The 18,909-nt window shown below is 54.6% G+C and overlaps 1 protein-coding gene across 1 annotated transcript; it reads left to right on the top strand.

Moving 5' to 3' along the window:
- The first annotated feature begins 5,534 nt into the window (after positions 1–5,534).
- INSYN1 (inhibitory synaptic factor 1) lies at positions 5,535–18,232 on the top strand. The gene is made up of 3 exons (XM_063090455.1): positions 5,535–6,589; positions 6,998–7,720; positions 17,464–18,232. Exons 2-3 carry the CDS (start codon positions 7,565–7,567, stop codon positions 18,181–18,183), a joined length of 876 nt encoding a protein of 291 aa, XP_062946525.1. The 5' UTR covers positions 5,535–6,589; positions 6,998–7,564; the 3' UTR covers positions 18,184–18,232.
- The last annotated feature ends 677 nt before the right edge of the window (positions 18,233–18,909 follow it).

The raw sequence follows: 18,909 nt of genomic DNA on the forward strand, positions 1-18,909 counted from the left end.
CAGAAGGACATACGTCACCCTGTTGTTCTGAAATGGCCTCTTTTGGGAGACTCAGATATGACAGTCTGTAACCCTTTTACTTGGGGACTTTCATGCCAACCTTTGTGTTCAGAAAATTTCCCTAAGCCCCAAATACCAATATTTATTAAATATCTACTAAGCCCTGTGCTGAACACATTACATGGACTGTTTTACTTAGTCCTCATGACAGTTAGGAAGGTATACACAGAGGGGGAAACTGAGGCTTGAAAAGATTTTAGAGTCATACGGTTAATTAAAAAACTGGCATTTGGGGCTGGCCCCGTGGCTCACTCGGGAGAGTGCAGCGCTGGTAGTGCGGAGGCCGCGGGTTCGGATCCTATATAGGAATGGCCAGTGCGCTCACTGGCTGAGCGAGCGTGGTGCAGACGACACCAAGCCGAGGGTTGCGATCCCCTTACTGGTCAAAACAAAAAAACTGGCATTTGAGCCAACTCCACTGCCTGAGTGCCAGTCTCTCTATTGTCTCTGCAGTCTCTCTGAAGCCCAAATACAATCTCTCTTGCCCTGGCACCACCTCTGTGGTGCCAGGACCCATTGCTTCTAAGAATTCAGCTTTCAGTTTGAATCTTTGTTCCCTCCTGACCTACATGTCAATCTCAGTCCTGTGTAATCAGCCACAATAGATTGCAGGCTAATAAGAACAGCTACCATTTTTTACCATTCTTCCAGTTCCTGCCTCCCTCATCCCCATACCCAGTATTGTGTTTGGTGCTTCTAGTTCCTTATCCCAGCAAACCCTACCCAGTCACTATTATTTTTCCCATTTTATAGAGATAAGGAACCTCAAGTTTGGAGACAGCAAGTAAGCTGCCCAAGATCCACAGCTAGTGAATGACAAAGTTGGGACCCAAACCCAGGCTGGCCTGATGCAATAACCTCCCAAATACCACCGCCTCACCTCCATGGCAACAGAGCAGCAGCTCCCAACCTTTTGGCTTCAGGATCTTTGAACATTCTACCCTATCTGGGAACCCAATTACTTAGCCAATTATTTAGGCAGCTCATTTAGCATTTCCTGGGTGCATTTGTTAGGCTCCTATTGGTTGCCTGAGACAGAAACCTAACCAAACAAGCTGGAGCAATACGAGGAATTTATTGGCTCTTATAGATGGGTAGTATGTTGTTGCGGCTCACAGGACTGAAAGGACTGCAGGAACCCAGGCTATGAGAACAAAAATTGGAACTCAGTGCTACTAGGATGCTCTCTAAATTCCTGTCCTCTCTGTTGCCTGGCTTGACTTCCCACACTGAGTGAGAAAGATGGCTTATCAGTAGCCCAGGCCCATAGCATCCAGCTTTGCACCTCATAGGAAGAGGACTTCTTCCTCGAGGTATCCACATATCAATCCTAGGGAAAGAGTCTGATTGGTCCTGCTTGGGTTCTGGTGCTCACCCCTGAACCAATCACTATTGCTGGAGGATGGGGATCTATGATTGGGTGCAGTCTGGGTCACACGCCTATCTGGTTGCAATGGGGTAGGGATGCGTGGGAGTAGTGGGCACTTTAACTGACAACTCACCAGGATTATGTGATGACAGGGAGGAATTTCCCACAGGAAAGGGATACCAGAAGTAGGATGGTAGAAAACAGGCTGCAGAGGTAAAAGTCACCAGCTGTCACAGTCCACTATACCAGTCAATGTGAGAGACAGGGCAGACACACAGACACTGTCATGGGGAGTTCACAGCCTCACAAGAAAAGAAGGCTTACAGACATGAAGCCATTAATAAGAGCTGACAGCAGCCACCATCTATGGAGCACCTACCAGGTGCCAGGCACTGGGCCAAGTACTTCCACATGCATTATCTTATTCTATGCTCAAAATGACCTGGGAAAGTATTATCATCCTTATTTTTTGAGTCAAAGAGACAGTAGAAAATAACCCCCTTTTCTTTTGATGAGAGTCAATTCAGAAAAGAATAAAAAGGTTTATGGGCTCCTCATCCCTGTTCAGAGAGGTTAAGTGACTTGCTCAAGGTCACACAGCCAGCACATTAAATGAACATCCTGGGAAGCATTTAGTTAAGAGCCAAAGGAGTGCTTGCATTTCTCCCTGCAAACTAAAGGATTAGGGAAGGTAGCCTAGAGGAGTGGGGGTGTGTGGGGGGGTGGATCTAAGTAGAGACCTGAAGAATGGGACATCTGGGCAGGTGTGGCCAGGGAGGTTGGAAGGAAGAGAGGATGGGCCAATTGCCAAACAATCTGGAAGGCAAGCCTGAGCACCACCCAGACTCTGCCTGTTCCCTCTTGCCTGTGGCAACTCTTTGGAGATTTACAATCAGGGACCCCTTCTCCTGAGTCTCCTCTAGCCTGCCCTCATCAGCCCAACCATTCTTCACAGGACATATGCACCAGTCCCCTCTCCTCCTCCATCCTGGCTGCCCCCCTGTGGACACACCCAATAAATTGAAGTCCTAGGCATGGTTTGATCCACACAGATGACAGAAGAAAAGTCACCACCCGGGCTGGCCTGTGGCTCACTCGGGAGAGTGTGGTGCTGATAACACCAAGGCCATGGGTTCGGATCCTCTATAGGGATGGCCGGTTCGCTCGCTGGCTGAGCATGGTGCTGACAACACCAAGCCAAGGGTTAAGATCCCCTTACCGGTCATTTTTATTAAAAAAAAAAAAAAGAAAGAAAGAAAGTCACCACCCTTTTTCTAAACGCTGCACTTCATTACTGAAACCCAAGATCAATTAGGTACCAAGTAGTCACATTCTACCCTCTCAAGCTGAGCTCACTGTGTCCTAACACTCCCAGTTCACATTCCCCTATCCCAGATGAGGGCAGATGGGTTCCATGGACCTAAGACTAGAAACTCATTTTTTCAGGTTCAGCCCCCCTTTTTTTTTTATGTTGGCTATCCCTTTGCATTCCAACTTCCACAAAAGTGATTGGTGAGACTGATTCCATTTATATGAGATATCTAGAGTAGTCAAATTCACAGAGACAGAGTAGAATGGTGGTTGCCAGGGACTAGGGGGAGTTATTGTTCAATGGGTAAAGAGTTTCCGTTTGCAATGATGAAAAAGTTCTGGAGATGGGTGGTGGTGATGGTTGCACAATAATACAAGTGCATTTAATGCCTCTGAACTATGCACTTACAAATGGTTAAAATGGGAAATTTTATGTTATGTGTATTTTACTACAGTTTTTAAAAAAGTGATTGGTGTGGCCTCTGGATGCCCCTCCTCAGGAGAACACCCCCACTCCCTGCTCAAGAGGCTGGGTTCTCACCCTCACAGCTTCTGGTCCTTCAGAAAGCAACCCTTGAGTTGAGTCTCAAAGGAGAAGCAGGAGTTACCTAGTGCCACCAGAAGACACCTGTGAACACACCTCTAGGAGAACCAGAGATCAAGCAAAACCATTAGTACCCACAACACCATCACTGTCCGTGCAATTTAAGGCCCGCATGGGCCAACCTCAAAACGCCATCCCATCCTGCCTCTCTTGACCTCTCATCTGCCTCTAGTTCAAGATTTCTACTTCTCTGGCATCTGAACTCTTGAAAATGTCATCTGTACTCACTAACTCCTATTACTCACTAACCATTCAGTCCTCAACACCCAACTATTTGGCTCCTATCACACCCCCCCAAATTGCCCCCACCATGTCACCAGTGGCCTCCTAAGTACCAAGGCCAATGACACTTTCCATTCCTTCTTTCGCAGCTGCTCTGCAGCCTTTGCTACTGTTGAGCGCTTGCGGCCTGCACACCCTCTCTTCCTGGGCCCATGTGCCTCTCCACTCTCCTGCTTGTCATGCCTCCCCAACTGTTCCTTCTCCATCTCACCATGGACTCTTTTCCAAAGCCTCAGGCTGGACCCGCTGCTTTTGTTACTTTCACAACAGTCTCCCTGCTTCGTCTCAGCCCCTCTGATGATGACTCAAAAAAAAAAAAAAAAAAAAAAAAAAAATTACTCTCAAGCCTCCACCTCTCTCATAAGCATAGATCCATATACTCACTTGTTTTCTGGATCTCTCCACCTGTCTCAAGCTGGACTCCTCTTCTTCACCTCAGACCTGTCCTTCCCCTCCATTCTCTAATTCAGCTGGTGACACAACCATCTACCCGACCTCACAAGCTGAGCCAGAGGCAACCCACACTCCCCCTCCCTCTCAAAGTTCAATCAGTCTGTAAGTACTGCCACATTCTAAATTATTTCTCCAAACGTCCCCTCCTCTCCATTCCTGCTGCCACTCAGCCCTCTTTCTCTCAATGCAAGTCTTGTAACAGCCTCCTAACTGGTCTGCTGGCCTGTGGCCTAGCCCTCAAATCCACAACGCCTCGGAGCGATCTCCTGAGCAGGTAGGCAGGACCGGATTCCCCCTCGACACCATAGCTCCTCTCACCCCAGGATAAAATCGAAGCTCCTAACCATGGCGGTTGAATGACCTGGTCTTCCTCTAATCCACTTGCCACAGAGCAGTCAAAATGGTATCTAAATGGCCGTGGTTGACTTAAACTCCCCTTCCCCCCATTCTGCTCCTGAGCCCTTAGCTCCCACCTCCTCCCTGCCTGGAATGCTGATCCTCACCTCCCCCACACTGACAGTCACCTGGGTAACTCCCACTTCTCTGAGATTCAGCTCCAGGGTTGCCTTCCTGAGAGAACCTGTCAGGCTCTGGCCTGAGTTGCCCCCCATCGCCTCCCCTTCCCATGTTACCATTGCTTCTAGAACTTGCCTCTGTCGTGCAGGTACCACCTCCCCTCAGTTTACTCTAGAGTGCCCCCGTGGGCTGCGAGCTTCCTGAAATGCTACTTTTCTTTCAGTGGTCCGAGCCTAGCATGGGGCCTGGTACACAGAAGGTATTGAATAAATGTTGAGTAAATGATAAATAGCGATCGAAATGATCGGTGTCTGACACATACCTGTCATCTGCGGAGCCTCCAGCCCCCCCCCGCCCCACCCCGCCCAGCCAGAGCTCGGCACCCAGTAGGTGCTCAATAAAGGTTGGCTGTCTTCTATTTTCTGATTAATCCGATTTCAGGCAAGGTCTGGGGTGGTGTGAGGTACGGTGGGGGGTTGGAGATTGAGGGAAGTATGCGGGATACTTAGCCAAAAGGGAAGCTTGGGGTACACCTCAGTGGGGGAAGGGGGCAATGGGAGTGTCTGGAAAGGTGGGAAAGGAACTAAGCCCCTAGTCCGCGGCCCCTCCGAGCTCCAGCTCAGCCGGCGTCTGGCCGGGCTAGTCTGCCTCCAGCCCGGCCAGCGCGCGACCCTTCCTCCCCAGCAGGGTGGCGAGACCCCCCGGCTCGCGCGCTCGCCGCTCGGCGCTGGGAGGCGTGTGTGTCGCTTTAAAAGCTCCCTCCCCGCGCGCCGGGCCGGCCCCTTCCCTGACAGCGCCGAGGCGAGCGGAGCGGAGCGAGCCGGGCGGCCTTTGCGGGAGCCAGCGCCCGCCCGGGCGGCCAGTCCGGCGGGGGGCGGCGGGGCGGGCCGGGGGCGGCCAGGGCGCGGGCGGCGCGGCGCCGCGGCGCTCGGGGAGCCGGCCCAGGCCCGCGGAGCCCGGCGGGGCAGGGCAGGGCCAGGCGGCGGAGGGAGGCCCAGCCCCGACCCGGCGCCCGTGTGCCCCAGCGGCGGCGACCCGGCGCCCGCGGGCTGCGGAGGAGGGGAGCCGAGAGCACGCGTGCTGTAGGGCTGCGAGCCCCGTGCGCCCCGGCCCGGCCCGCCGCGCGCCCCCTCCCCTGCTTTCCGCTCGCCTCGCCTCCTCCCCTCGCCTCTTCTAGCCTCCTCTCCTCTCCTCCGCCGGGCGTCGCTCCCGCCCGCGCCCGGGCCACCGATCCCAGCCGGGCCGGGCCCCTCGCTCGCGCGCTCTCGTCCGAGCCCGGCGGGGACTGGGTCCCCGCGGCCGACACCGCGCCTCCTCCCGGGACCGGCGGACTCCCGACCTTTCCGAACGTGGACTGAGCGGTGGGAGCGTTCTTGCTCCGGGCCGACCGCCGGGCTGGGCTGAGCGGACCCTCGCGGCCGCTCCGGACGCCTCGGGTGCCGGAGCGCGGACATTCTGGGTCCGGGCTGAGAGCGTCCCGGGCGCCCGGCGGTGCCAGCTCACTCCGGGCAGGGCAGGGCAGGGCAGATCCCGGCGGAGCCCGGACCCGGCCGATCTGGACCGGACAGAGCGAATCCCGGACGGTGCCGAGCCCGGGGAATGCCGAGCGTGGGCTGAGGGGATCCCGGAGCCCTCCCAGCCCTCCGAGTTTGGCTCACGCGCTGGGACCGGCCCAGCGTCGCCTCGGTCGTCCTGCGCCCGGGTCACCTGTGGCCTCAGAGCCCCGAGCCCGCCGGACCCTCGCTGGTTCCAGATCCGGAGCCTGGCGGGGGTTGAGGGAGATTTTTCCTGCCCCCTTCCCTGGAGCGCGGTGGCCCCGCCCCCTCCCACCGCTCAGATGCCTCGGGCCGCGGCTCGGAGGACCTCCCTGGGGCCAGGGGCCGAAGGGTCCAGAGAGAGAAGCCCGCCCTAGGGAGCCTTGGGGGCCCCCCAACCTCGTCTTGGGGCTTGGCCCCCGGCGCTGCTTGGAGTAAAGGCCGGTGCCCCCACCCTCGGTGAGTCCGGGGCTCTGAGGGAAGGCGGGGCTGAGGAGGGAGGGTCCGCTGGGAACGAGGGCACCCTGGGGCCACTAGGAGGAAGGATGGATGACTGGAGAGGCCCTCTGGTGAACCAGAGAGGCCAGGCCTGGCTGGTAGGGTGGGGGTGGGGATAGGGAGAGCCGCGGCCAGGGTGCCCCATAGCAGGCTGAGGACTTCTGCCTCTAAAGCAGGGGGCTCCCTCCCTTTCCCTCTAGAGGAGGGGCTGTGCTGTAAAACATCTGCCTCCGTCACCCCTCCCTACAAAGAAAGATAAATAAATCCCTAGCGAGGAAGGGTGCAGGCAGGGGAGAGGAGGGAGGCAACAGCATTGCTGGCTGGTGCTGCAGCCTGGGAGGGCTGACGCCAGGCTCACTCTCTCTGCAGGGGGCTGCCCTCCTCCAATCCAGCTCCCTCCCCAAAGTCGCCCACAGCTGGAGCCCCCTCCACATCTGGAAGACCCCAGCCACCATCCCTCTGCAGGTGTCAGTTGCATCCAGAGACCTCTCTTTGCAACTGCCTAGGAGTTGTGAGGGGCTTACTGCTGCTTCCCCCCTCATCCCAAGGGCATCTCTTACCCTTAGTCCCTGCAGAGTCATCCCCCTGCCTCTGTGTCCAAGCTCAGGCAGAAATCAGCTCAGCACATTCACAGGCACTTCAAGTCCTGGAGGCCACTCCTGGGACCCAAGGCCCCTCCCCCTGCCCTCCTGTGTCCTCACCTTGACCCCCTCTGTCAGACTCTGTCTCCCTCTGGGTGTCTCATTTCCCACCCAGAGGCAGAAGAGGCGGGGTGGCAGGGGGCAGGGGCTGGGTGAGGGCCGCCCAGGGCCAGGGTGGGCTGGGGGGCCGTTAAGATGTGGAGCTCTGCCCAGCCGAGGGGGGCTCTGTGGAGGCAGACGCAGTGTGTGCCCGGCTGGGGGGAGTATGGGCAGGCCTGCGGCCACCTGGTGAAGGATGAACATTCGGGGCGCCCCGGACCTTGGGCAGCCCAGTGACGACCCCAGCAGTGGTGGCGAGCGGGAGCGGATTCGACAGCGCATGAAGATGGTCATCGGGCAGCTTGAAGGCATTCTACAGGAGCTCAAGGAGGTGGCCAAGGAGCTGAGGGAGGTAAGTGAGGGGTGAACAGGGGCCAGACAGACACTGGACCAGCCTTCTTGGGCTTGGGGCAAAAACACTCACACGTAGGTGTTTGAGTATGCAATGCTGTGTGCACATATGTCACTCTGCTGGGTACCTCCTTTCTCCTTGTTCTCCTTTCCCCAGATCTGCTTTGCTAAAAGTATCATACACCCCAGGGCTGGAGGGTCCTTAATGTTGCAGACTTTGCTTGAGCAGCATGTCAGTGAGCCCATGGCTCTGTGGTTAGCACTCAGGGCTGCCAACTTGGCCAGTAAGGACTGAGTCCTACCCCAGATTCTTAGTGGGAGACATTCTGCTGGGACCCAAGCTGACCCTTGACTCCACCATCTACCTCCCAGACTCTGACCTGGTCACAAGGGGCCCCGAGAAAGTGCAGATGGCTGTATTAAGGCAGTCCACATTGCTTGCAGCCCAGCTCAATGTATTTCCCTAGAGATTACAGAGATACTCAGAACCCTTCATCCTGGAAAAATTAAAGCCAGCTATGCCTTCCCTGTTCTGGGGTAAGAATGGGTCTGCAGAGCTGCTGGTGACTATCAGAGTTTCCTGTGTACATTGGCAGGGGCAGGAGTCTCCTCTAAGGGGATGTGTCCCCATCCCACAGTTCTGAATGTTTTTGCCAAGGCTGAAAAGTCATGAGAAGTGCTAGGGTGTGTGTGTGTCGTGTCCCTCTCTGTCTCTCTAAGTGGAGCCTGGTTTAATTACTGCTTCCTACATCGCTGGGGTAATGAGGTACACATGTCCTCAGCCCTGCTCCCTGGGCTGCGTTCGAGCGCAAAATGCATGACCAGCGTTCTGAGCTGCTGGACTGAATTTGCCCGCTGGGTGCCATTATGCCAGCCAGGTGGGCTTTAGGCAAATTTCAACTCCTTGTAACCAGGGCCCCTGCAGAGATGGCCAGGAGAGTGATTGAGCTGGAGTTATAGGCTCAGGCTCTCCCAGCATGAGGCCAGCTGAGTAGGGAGGATAGGTGCTCTAGGAGGGCTGAGGAGGTAGAGTGATTCCAGCCTGGACTGAGAGTTAAGGCGTAGGGGTTGTTTGGAAGGAACTGAGTTCAGGGGGTGGGGGGCAGGTCAGTGATGCTGGGGCAGGAGCTGAGGTTGGGCAGGGCAGTCTCTGCCCCTGGTCAGCATCATGGAAACCTTATCTCAGGAGGTGGGAATAACCATTGCTTCAGGTGGACAGAGGTGATGGTAGTCTTACCCATGGACTGGGCTGGCCATGGTCCAGGCTGAACATCTTTGGGAAGTACAATTTGGAGGTCAAAGGCCAGATGCCCCTGAACAACCCCTACTTCTCTAACCTCATGGGTCCAAAGTACTACAATCCCGCCTACCCTAACCCCCACCTTATTTTAGACATTCTGCAATTCTATCAAGGCCATGGGAACTGTCCAGAAGCTCAGTCTTGGGCAAGGGCATGGGACCTATGCCCCAGCAGGCCCACCCAGAAAGAGCCAGGATTGACTCTAAGCCTGGGAGTCATTTTTGGTACAACTCTGAGCCTACTCCCAGCTGCGCATCTTCCAGGCTCCCAAGGTCTCTCTCTTCCCAGCAGAGCCATCCAGACCTTGAAGGGATCTTACAGGTAATTCAGACCAGCCCTGTTCATTCACTGTTGAAGAAACTGAGGCCCAGAGAGGGACAAGGGCTTGTCCAAGGTCACACAGCCTACTAGTGGCAGGACTAAGCTTAGAACTCAGGTTCCTGATGCATATTCTGGGGTTGTAGCAGGTGGGATACTGGGCAATCTCTGCATTTGGACAGAGGTCTTCAAGAGATGATACCTTACACTCTTGCTGTGAGGCTATAGCACTAGGATTTATTTGCTGATCTTTTAGATGTCCCCTCCTTCCCTTTTCATACTCACCCACTCCCATGTCTCCAACAGCAGAGCTTCAGGTTCATAGGCCATGCAACCCAAAGGCCTGAGCCAAGACAGAGAAAGATGAGTCCCCTCCCCCCACAAACCCTGTAGGCCATGTGCCTCCACCCAAGACTTTGGCAGGTTGCTACGGCAACCAGAGCCTACCCCGTATGCCACAGCCTGCCCGCTGCCAATGGCACCCAGCTGGGAGGTGAGGCAAGCCTCAGAGCTCCCTCATCCCCCAGGGAGGGTCTGGCCATGGGGCGATGGCAGAGGGGAGTGCAGGGAAAGGCAGGGGAAGCTCTAGAAGGCCCAGGCAGAACAAGAGATGCCATAACTGACTTCCTGTGGGATAGGATTTGTTGGGGATGGTGTTACCAAGTGGAAGTACCAGGCCCTGGTTTGAAGAAAAGGGTTGCAGCCTCCCTGCTCCCTGGAACCTGTGATCTTGGCTGTTGGTCCTCCTGCTGGATCTGTCTGGCTCTCCTTAGCCCCTTTTTATGGCATTTTTCCATCGGGGGCATAGGTAAGCCCAAGGTCAAGAGGGTGGCAGGCACTTGTTCCCTCATCACACTCCGCTGTCTGGGCAGCACCAGCTCAGGACTCACCAGCTGGGTTTTTGTCTCAGGAAGGCAAAGCACTTAGATGTGGAGACAAGGCTGCTGGAGCATCTGCCCAGGATGCCTGATGAAGGAGCAAGGCCAGCAGAGAGGAAGGGCTAGCTTCATTCCCCTCTGCCACCCTTCTCCTCTGTCTGCTGCTCCCCTTCCCCAGCTCCCAGACACCCCTGATCATGGCAGACCCTCATCCTCTTGAGCACACTGCCTGGGATTTACTGAAAGATGAGAGATGCTAAAGCACTTCCTTCCCAAGCCCTGAGCCTCAGTTTGCTCATCTCTGAAAAGGGGAGATGGTGATTTGTACCTCCCAGTGATCTTACAAGGATTTATTGGAGACTTGGCATGCTGGGGGGGGGGGTGGTAACACCTACTCCTACTCCTGGAGGATTTGGAGTTTCCTGTCCCATACCTCCTCTACCCTCCCTAACCCCTGCTATAGCTCTGCCACCAGCTCCCTGGGTGATAGGGAGCAAGTTCCATCCCATGGGTGGGAAAGTCATTTAAAGGACTGAGCTGAGGAACGTAAAAGTGCTTTGAAAGCTCAAGTTATGCTGCAGAGGGATGTGACGGTCAGTCATTAATTAGCCCTCATCTCTCCTAGGTTCCCCGATAACTCCAGGATACCAAGCCAGTCCCAGCAGGCTCTCTAAACGCCTCCAAATTCTGTGGATCTTAATTTAGAGACACACAGCACTTCCCAGGGGCTATGAGCATTGGCTCTGCAGCCAGATGTCTCTGCTTCAAATCTGAACTCCACTCTCTTTCTAGCTGTGTGAATTTGGGAAAGTTACTTTACCTCTCTGTGCTTCTGTTTTTCCATCTGTAAAATGAGGATACTAAATTTTATGCCATCCCCCTACCCCTGCCCTGGGGGTTGTTGTGAGAATTAAATGAAATATATATATATATATATATATATATATATATATATATATATATATATAAAGTACTTAGCTCAATGATGGGCACGAAGCTAGCTCCATATCCATTAGATATTATTAGTGAATTATTCAAGCAACTGCCTGCTCCTCAGCTCCATGCATAGCCTTGGTTTTTGGAGTCACATCAGCATCTTAGCCATGACCAGGAAGGTCAGATTCAGGTCCTGGCCTCCCAGCTGGGGCCCTTTAATTTCTCCTACAGTAGGCAGTCCCACCCCCTGCCAGCAGGGAAAGGGGAGAGAGACTGAAATTGATGGGGGTGGGAAAGGGGTCTCTGATAAGGTGGCTTTTGAACAGAGATCCAGAGGAAGTGAGCATGCAAGTCAAATGGGTATCTAGGGGAAGAGTGTTCCAGGCAGTGGGAGCAGCTGGTGCCAAGGTCTTGAGGAGGAAGTGTGCTTGGCATGTTCAGGACCGGCAAGGAGATCTGTGCTGCTGAAATGGAGCAAACAGGGAGAAGAGCAGGAGGAAAGGTCAAAGAGGGAGTCAGATTACAGACAGCCTTGCAGAGCATTGCGTGGAATTTGGATTTGTTCTGGGTGAGAACCCCACACACTCTCCAGGAATCTCCTGGTCATGTTTCTGGGTGGGAATCTGCCTTCCCACTGTTCCACCTGTTACCCACCAACCGCAAGTTCCCAGGGGCAGGGTTAAGGGCCCTCGTCCTTGACCCCCAAGATGTTGAGCTTACCTTGAGCAGGTATTTGGCCTCCTTCTCCTTGGGTTCCCCTACCCAAGATGTCATGCACCATAGAGGCTCAAAAGTGATCTTGTGTGGGCCACCTATATCCCCCACATCATCAGTGACTCTTGGGTAGGATATAGCTTGAGGGTGCAGTTGCCCACATTGGCCTGAACACCTCAGGAGGATGGAGGGGTGAGCACAACCTTTCCCCAGCCTGGGCTGGAAGTGGAGGATCCCCCACTTGATTCTCATAGGAAGCAGGCACTGTGGCAGCCTGTTTTCTGCCTGCCCAGTTGTGCAGTCCCCTCAGCAAGGTGCTGCATATGAAGGTGGCAGGGAAAGCCAGGGGCTGTGCGAGCATGATGAGTGTGGCCCTGCCAGGAAGCAGCTGGAGCAGGAGTGGCTGGGGACCACAGAGCTGTGCCAAAGTGGGTCAGCTCCATCACCTGCCGCTCAGCAAGAACTACGTGGATTTTTTCTTATTATTTTTTTCACGCCTTCCTTTCCTCCCTTTTCCCTTTGCATTCTCCTCCTCTGGACAGATTCACTGAAGCTTTCTGGCCAATTAGGCCAAATTGCAGGATGAGAGCCATGAATCATGGTCGGCTCGCTCCTCCCCTCCCCAACACCACAGCCCCCCAGGAAGATAATAACGTAATCACAGAATTAAAAAATAATCAGTGGTCATAAATAATGCAGAATCCCCAGTTATGTAACCAGCTGCCCAGGGAGCTGGGAGTGAGGGAAGGAGGTAACAGCTTGTCGGGCAAGGTGAGGTGGCCGGGAAGGACGGGGGTGCTGGTTCTGGGACCCTGGGTCCTCAGTGCTGACTCTAGGGCCTTAGGGAACACAGAAATGGCTTTCCTTGGAGAGGGGTTCAGCCAGGGCAGAGCGAGGCTGGGGCAAGGCAATATTGAGGTGTCCAGGACAATGAAACTCTTCCTCAGAAAAGAAGCCCCCAGCAATTTTTATTAAGCCCTCTGTCTCAACTCATCCACTCGTTCAACAGCTATATTTATGGAGTGCACCACTCCCTGTGCCAAGTAGGATATATACAATGCTGGGCAAACAGACCCAGTCTCACCCCTCATGGAGTTTACTGTCTAGTGGGAGATAGACGTTAACCCCATTATAACCCATATGCACCAAATTGTAGCAGTGATAAATATTGTGTAATATTTTAAGGAGTGGTGCAGGGTACTTTGAGAGCCTTTCATGGGGAAGCTGACTTCAGCTTGGGGTCAGGGCAGGTTTCCTTCTGGAAGCGAGGATGGAGTGAGTAGGACGGGGGACGGCACGTCAAAGGCAGAAGTGAGCTGCATGGAGTATGTAGGGTTGGCGAGGAGGCAGGCCTGGAGGTGGAGACTACTTGCTGGAGAAGAACGGGGTTGATAGAAGGTTCTGCTTGGAAGGCTCAGGAGTTTGGGGAGCAGGGAGAGACTAGAAACAGAGGGATGACGTGGTCCTGTTGGCTAATTAGAAAGTTCCCTGGATGCAGCATGGAGCAGGAGCTGGACAGGAAGTTGCTGTCAGTGGGGAGACTAGATGAGTGTAGTTGTTGTCCAGATGAAGGGAGCTGAGGCAGTGACCAGGGCAGAGGTTGGGGACCTGCCTGGGACGAGGCCCGGGACCCCTAGTGGGTTCTGCCACAGCCCGCAGGCCTGCCCTTCCTCTCTGGAGCTCACTCTTGGCCCCTCCAGAGCAGGTCATTCTTGGTCTTAAGGTGCCAGGCCCAGGAGTCAGGACTCAACTTCTGGTCTCAACTCCTTCTAGTCTCTGGGCCTCAGTTTCCCCATCAGTAAGCACAATGAGACAGGTGGACTCAACAGTAGCTCCAATCCCTTCTGGCTTTGAGGTTCTACAATTCTGTGATTTTATGGTTCCAATTCTCTCTCCATTCTCTCTCTCCCCACACCTCTTTCTTTCTGTGTATATAATTATTTCCCTGCACTCCAAGACAAACTCAAATTACATGTCGGCAAAATGATTATTAAATCTCAGAGAGAAGTCACAGATTTCAAGACATCCAAAGAGAGAGGCAGGTAGCATGGGGCCTGCCCCACACCTGCCCTCCTCCCTGGGCCCATGAAGTGAAGCACCAGGGAAGGGCAGTGGGGTTTTTGGACAGATCCAGGCCCCCACATAGAAGCTGGGTACCCTTGGGCATATGGCTTCCCTTTCTGATCCTCATTTATGTCATTCATTCAGTGGTTGTGACCTGTCCCACCTAATAGACTGAGCTGGATTTGCATTGAGCCTCATAGCCATTTGGCTTTTAGATCCTATTCTGGTTCTATTCTGGATGGAGATGGCCCGACTTTAGGCAAAATAGGTACTACCCATGTGCTGGATCTTGAAAGACCCAATATATCCCATTATTCTGTCAGAGGCACTGGAAATCTCCCCATCAGAGTGTCATTCCTTGGTGAAGAACTGATTCCTGTCACTCTTGAGCCTGGTTATGTGTTAGTGCCCACTGGTGCATAGTGGATATTGGTAGTCTACATTGTTCGACATGCTTTTCAAAGTGTATTAAGTCATTAAATCCTCACAACAGCACTATCAGGTAGGTACTACGAGAATTCTCCTTTGATTAAAAACCTAGGCTTAGTGAAGTTGAGTGACTTGGCCAAGGTCACACAGCTGGTAAGTAGTGAAGCTAGGGTTGGACCCCAGGTCTGGCTCCCGAGCACAAGTGTTTGGCTGTCCTGACTCCACAGTTTAAAACACATTCATATGTGTTAAATCTTCATCATCCTGGGTGAGTGAGGAGGGAAGTTTATCCCATTTTACAGGGCAGGAAACGAAGACTTGAAGGGGGATAATCATCTGCCTAAGGTCCCTCAGCCAAAAGGTGGCACACTTGGGACTTGAACCCAGGTCTCCCTCTCTCCCTTCCCTGCATACTCCCAGGGTGGAACCAGAGAGGGACACGCTAATGAAGAAGGGAAGAGCTGAATGTGAGGGCCTCCTGAGCAGGTGACGAGCAAGGGCTTCTTGGGTGGTGGGAGTGTGTCCAGTCCTGAAGGCTCTCAGACTCTGCTGCATACACCCTGGATCTCCCCGGCTGCTGGGCCTGAGGCACAACAGCCTGGCCTCAGCCGACCCTGTGAGATCACGGCCAAGTCATTCAACTCCAGATTTCTATTGGCATTTTCTCCCCACCCACAGCAGCAGACTCTAAACAGCTCTCACTGGATCAGTGAAGTCTCATTTGAGGGTGCAGCTGCCCCAGAGGTGGCAGAGCCTCTCCTGAGGCTGGCAATGCCTTGAGTTGCTGCGTCTTCACCCAGCTTAAATCTCCAGTACCCCAGGCTAGTGGTTTTCACAGCATGTCCTTGGACCAAGAGCAGAAGCAGCAGCAGCACCTGGGAGCATGTAAGATCTGCACCTTCTCCAGCCCCACCCCACACCTGCAGAATCAGAAACTCAGGGGAGAAAGCTGAAGCACACTCAAGTCTGAGGACCCCTGCTCTAGGCTAAAGCTCCCACAGCCCTCAGGTGCAGCTTGGGCTGGGCAAGGGCTTCTGGGGAAGGGGAGCGTCTCTGAGGCAGAGGGACTCATCCTAGGGAGGGGCACACAAAAAGGGGTGACAATATTGGAGGGGGGGGCCCTCTCCCCACTGCCTTCCCAAGCCCAGCAATCGCAGCAGCACCTCACAGTGGTGTGCAGTTTTGGTGGTGGAGCTGTGGAGGTGGGGATATCAGCCTTCTTAGGGACTAGCACCTCAGACTCTTCATCTATAAACTCAGGAGATAAGGATCTCATGCGTGGGGGTGAGCACTTGAGAGTTGGGGTGGAAAGCCTGACACATACTAGGTGCTCAGAGATGAGAGAAGATGTCACCTTTATCCCCAGTGCTTCGTGGAGGCCTTTCACTGCCCTTCTCACTGTTCCTTATGAAGCTCTGGAGGTAATCAGGGCTGGGATTCTCATACCCGTGTGGTGGTGAATGAAGTTGAGGTCCAGAAAGGTTATGTGACTTGCCCAGAGACACAAAGAGCAATGTCTAAGCTAAGTCTGGAACCTAGGTGTCCTGACTCCCCCAGCTCTTCTGCAGGCCTCAGCCAAGTGGTTCCACCACTCCTGGCCTGAGGCCATGGGGAGTGGACATCCCTAGGCATGGACACCCCCTAACAGCTTCTCAAACTCACCTCTAGAAACACAGAGTCCTAGGATCTTAGAGATGGAAGGAACCTTAAAGATAAACTAGTTCATCCAACCTCCCCACTTACAGATTGAGGAACTGAGACATAGAGAGGGGACATGGTCACCAGGTCACCTGCATCCAGCCCCCGGCACCTGACCAAGTAGTCTTCCCACTGACCCAGAGTACTCCTGCCATCATTTTCGCCCTTGCTTTCCCCTTTCACTTTGGGGTACTACCCACCCCCACCCCTCAGCAGACATCCAGCACATCCCTGGACAGCAGCAGTCCTCAGTAAATGTTTGCTGAATTAAGGACTTAATTAATTAATTAATTGACTGCTCTGACCCCAGGTGAGGAACACTGGAGAGGTGTTGGGAGCTCAGTTCTGGTCTTGATGACTCATTGTATGTCTCTTTGTCTCTGGGTCTCTGTCACTCTGACTCTTGGTCTTTCTACTTCCTTTTATTACTTTGCTGTATTGTTTCAGCCTGAGTATTCTGTCTCCCTTTCTCTTGTTCTGTCCTCTCCCTGTGTCTCTGACTGGGTCTCCCTCATTTCCTTACTGTCTTCCCCTCTGATTTATGTGCTGGCAGAGCCCAGGCAATCAGTGTCCTAAGGCAGAGCTGCCTGTATGGAGGCCGAGGGCTTTGCTTTATGCAGGGCAGGTCAGGGAGCAGTGACCTCTGCAGTGGAGCTGCCCCCTGAGTGCACTTAACAAGCAGCTCTGGGCCCAGGACGGATGATTTCTTTATTGCTTAACGAATACTGTTTGCTTTATTCCCTCTCCCAACAAGCCAGCATTGATCTCTGCTCATCAGTGGGCAGGGAAGGGGAAGGAAGGAGGAGGCTCTGGGGCATGGGGGTGGGGGTAGGGGAAGGGAGGGTAATCCAGCCAGTGCCGTACACCTGGTGTTCTTGTCCTGAGGGCTGGTGGACAACCACAGGGGCCAGTTGCTGACAGGCTGTAGGGACTGATACAGGTCTTCCTCACGGTCACCTCATATCCTTTCCTTTCTGAGTGTGGGAGACTACCCATCTCTCCAATGAATGGGTTTGCTGGAGTCCCTCAGCTCCTCTTAAATGGCCCTCTCTCAGTCAAAGGAAGGTCAAGCTCCAATCACCAGGGCTGCCCCCAGAACAGCAGCTGTGTTTGGAAACAAGGGGTGTGTGAACGGATGGGGTGCAGGGCTGGAAAGCGGTTCCCCCCCGCCCCCCAAGGGGCTGAAGAGCAGGCTTTGGGAATGGCTGAAAAAAGCTCTGTCCACCCTGGGCCCTCAGTAGGACAGACAAGCCTGGGCTTCAAGACCAGTCACCACTCTGTAGGGTCGCTGTCCTGTAGGGTCACCAGCCAGGGCATCTTCCAGGGTGGGGTGGAGGCACACTCACACCTAGGTGATGCCAGGCCCCCGCCCAGCGCCTCTCATCTCCTCTTTCCTTCCCTGGTCAGGTGGTGAGCCAGATCGACAAGCTGACCTCAGACTTCGACTTTGAACTGGAACCGGATGACTGGACCACGGCCACTGTGAGCAGCACCTCTAGCAGCGACAAGGCGGGCGTGGGTGGCCCATTTGATCTGGGCCACCTGGACTTCATGACAGCTGATATCCTCTCGGACAGTTGGGAGTTCTGCTCCTTCCTGGACGTCTCCACCCCCTCAGACTCAGTGGATGGCCCCGAGTCGACTCGGCTGGGGGCTGGCCCTGACTACCGGCTCATGAATGGTGGCATGCCCATCCCCAATGGGCCGCGAGTGGAGACCCCGGACTCCTCCAGTGAGGAAGCCTTCAGTGCTGGCCCTGCGAAGGGCCAGCTGCCCCAGCGGACCCCAGGGACTCGGGAGAGGGTGCGGTTCAGTGACAAAGTGCTCTACCATGCTCTGTGCTGTGATGATGAGGAGGGGGACGGTGAGGAAGAGGCTGAGGAGGAGGTGGGCCTGCCCCCCGAGCCTCCCCATACAGAGGCCCCTGTGGACCCCCTCAAGCCCTCCCCTGCCCCCTACAAGTCAAGGCGCTCTCCACTGACCAGCCACCGCTCAGGCTCCACCCTGGCCCCCGAACAGACCCGAAGGGTCACAAGGAACAGCAGCACCCAGACGGTGTCAGACAAGAGCACGCAGACGGTGCTGCCCTACACAGCCACCAGACAGAAAACCAAGGGGAAAAACTAGGGGCCAGGGAGGGGACGGGGTGGGGCGGGCACATAGAGCTATAAATATATATATTTAAACAAACACAGTCATAATAAAATTTAAAAATGCTAAGGATCCGGCTCCACAGGCCCCAAAGCTTTCACGGAGCTCCCCTTAGACACACAGATGCCTGCTCCCCTCCTAGATCCCAGGCGGTGTGGCCAGAACCGCCCTCCCTTCCCTCTCATTGCAGGGCTCCTGAAGGGGTGCCTGAAGGTATGTAAATTAGTTGGGGGAGATCTAGCCTGACCCTCCTCTTGCCGACCCTGAGCACAATAGTGGAGTCTGGCTGCAGGCCTGGGCTGTATCCTGGAGAGGGCTCGGCAGTAGGAGGCAGGCTGGGCAGTGTCTGAGGCCAGGACTCATAGTCGGGATGGTTTGGAGCCTGCAGGACTCAAGGCCTGGGGGGTGGCCTCACTCAGCTGGGCCCGAGGTCACTGACACCCACCCCCTGTCCTGCTATAAGGCAGAATTTTTTGCCTCCTTCTCAAAGGCAAACTTGCCTAGATAAACACAAGTGCACCTCACTTCCATCTGAGGTTTGCCCAGGGCGCAGATGAAGGGCAAGCTGCTCACATGAGCAGGCCTCTGCGCTAGGATGCTGGGCTTCCGCAGAGCCTGCAGGATCAGGCTGTGCTGGCCAGGGGCTTGTCTGGAAAGCCTGGACCATCCCCAATCCTTTCAGCTCCCCTTCTCAGCTCGTCC

Source organism: Cynocephalus volans, chromosome 3, assembly GCF_027409185.1.
Source record: "Cynocephalus volans isolate mCynVol1 chromosome 3, mCynVol1.pri, whole genome shotgun sequence".
NCBI lineage: Eukaryota > Metazoa > Chordata > Mammalia > Dermoptera > Cynocephalidae > Cynocephalus > Cynocephalus volans.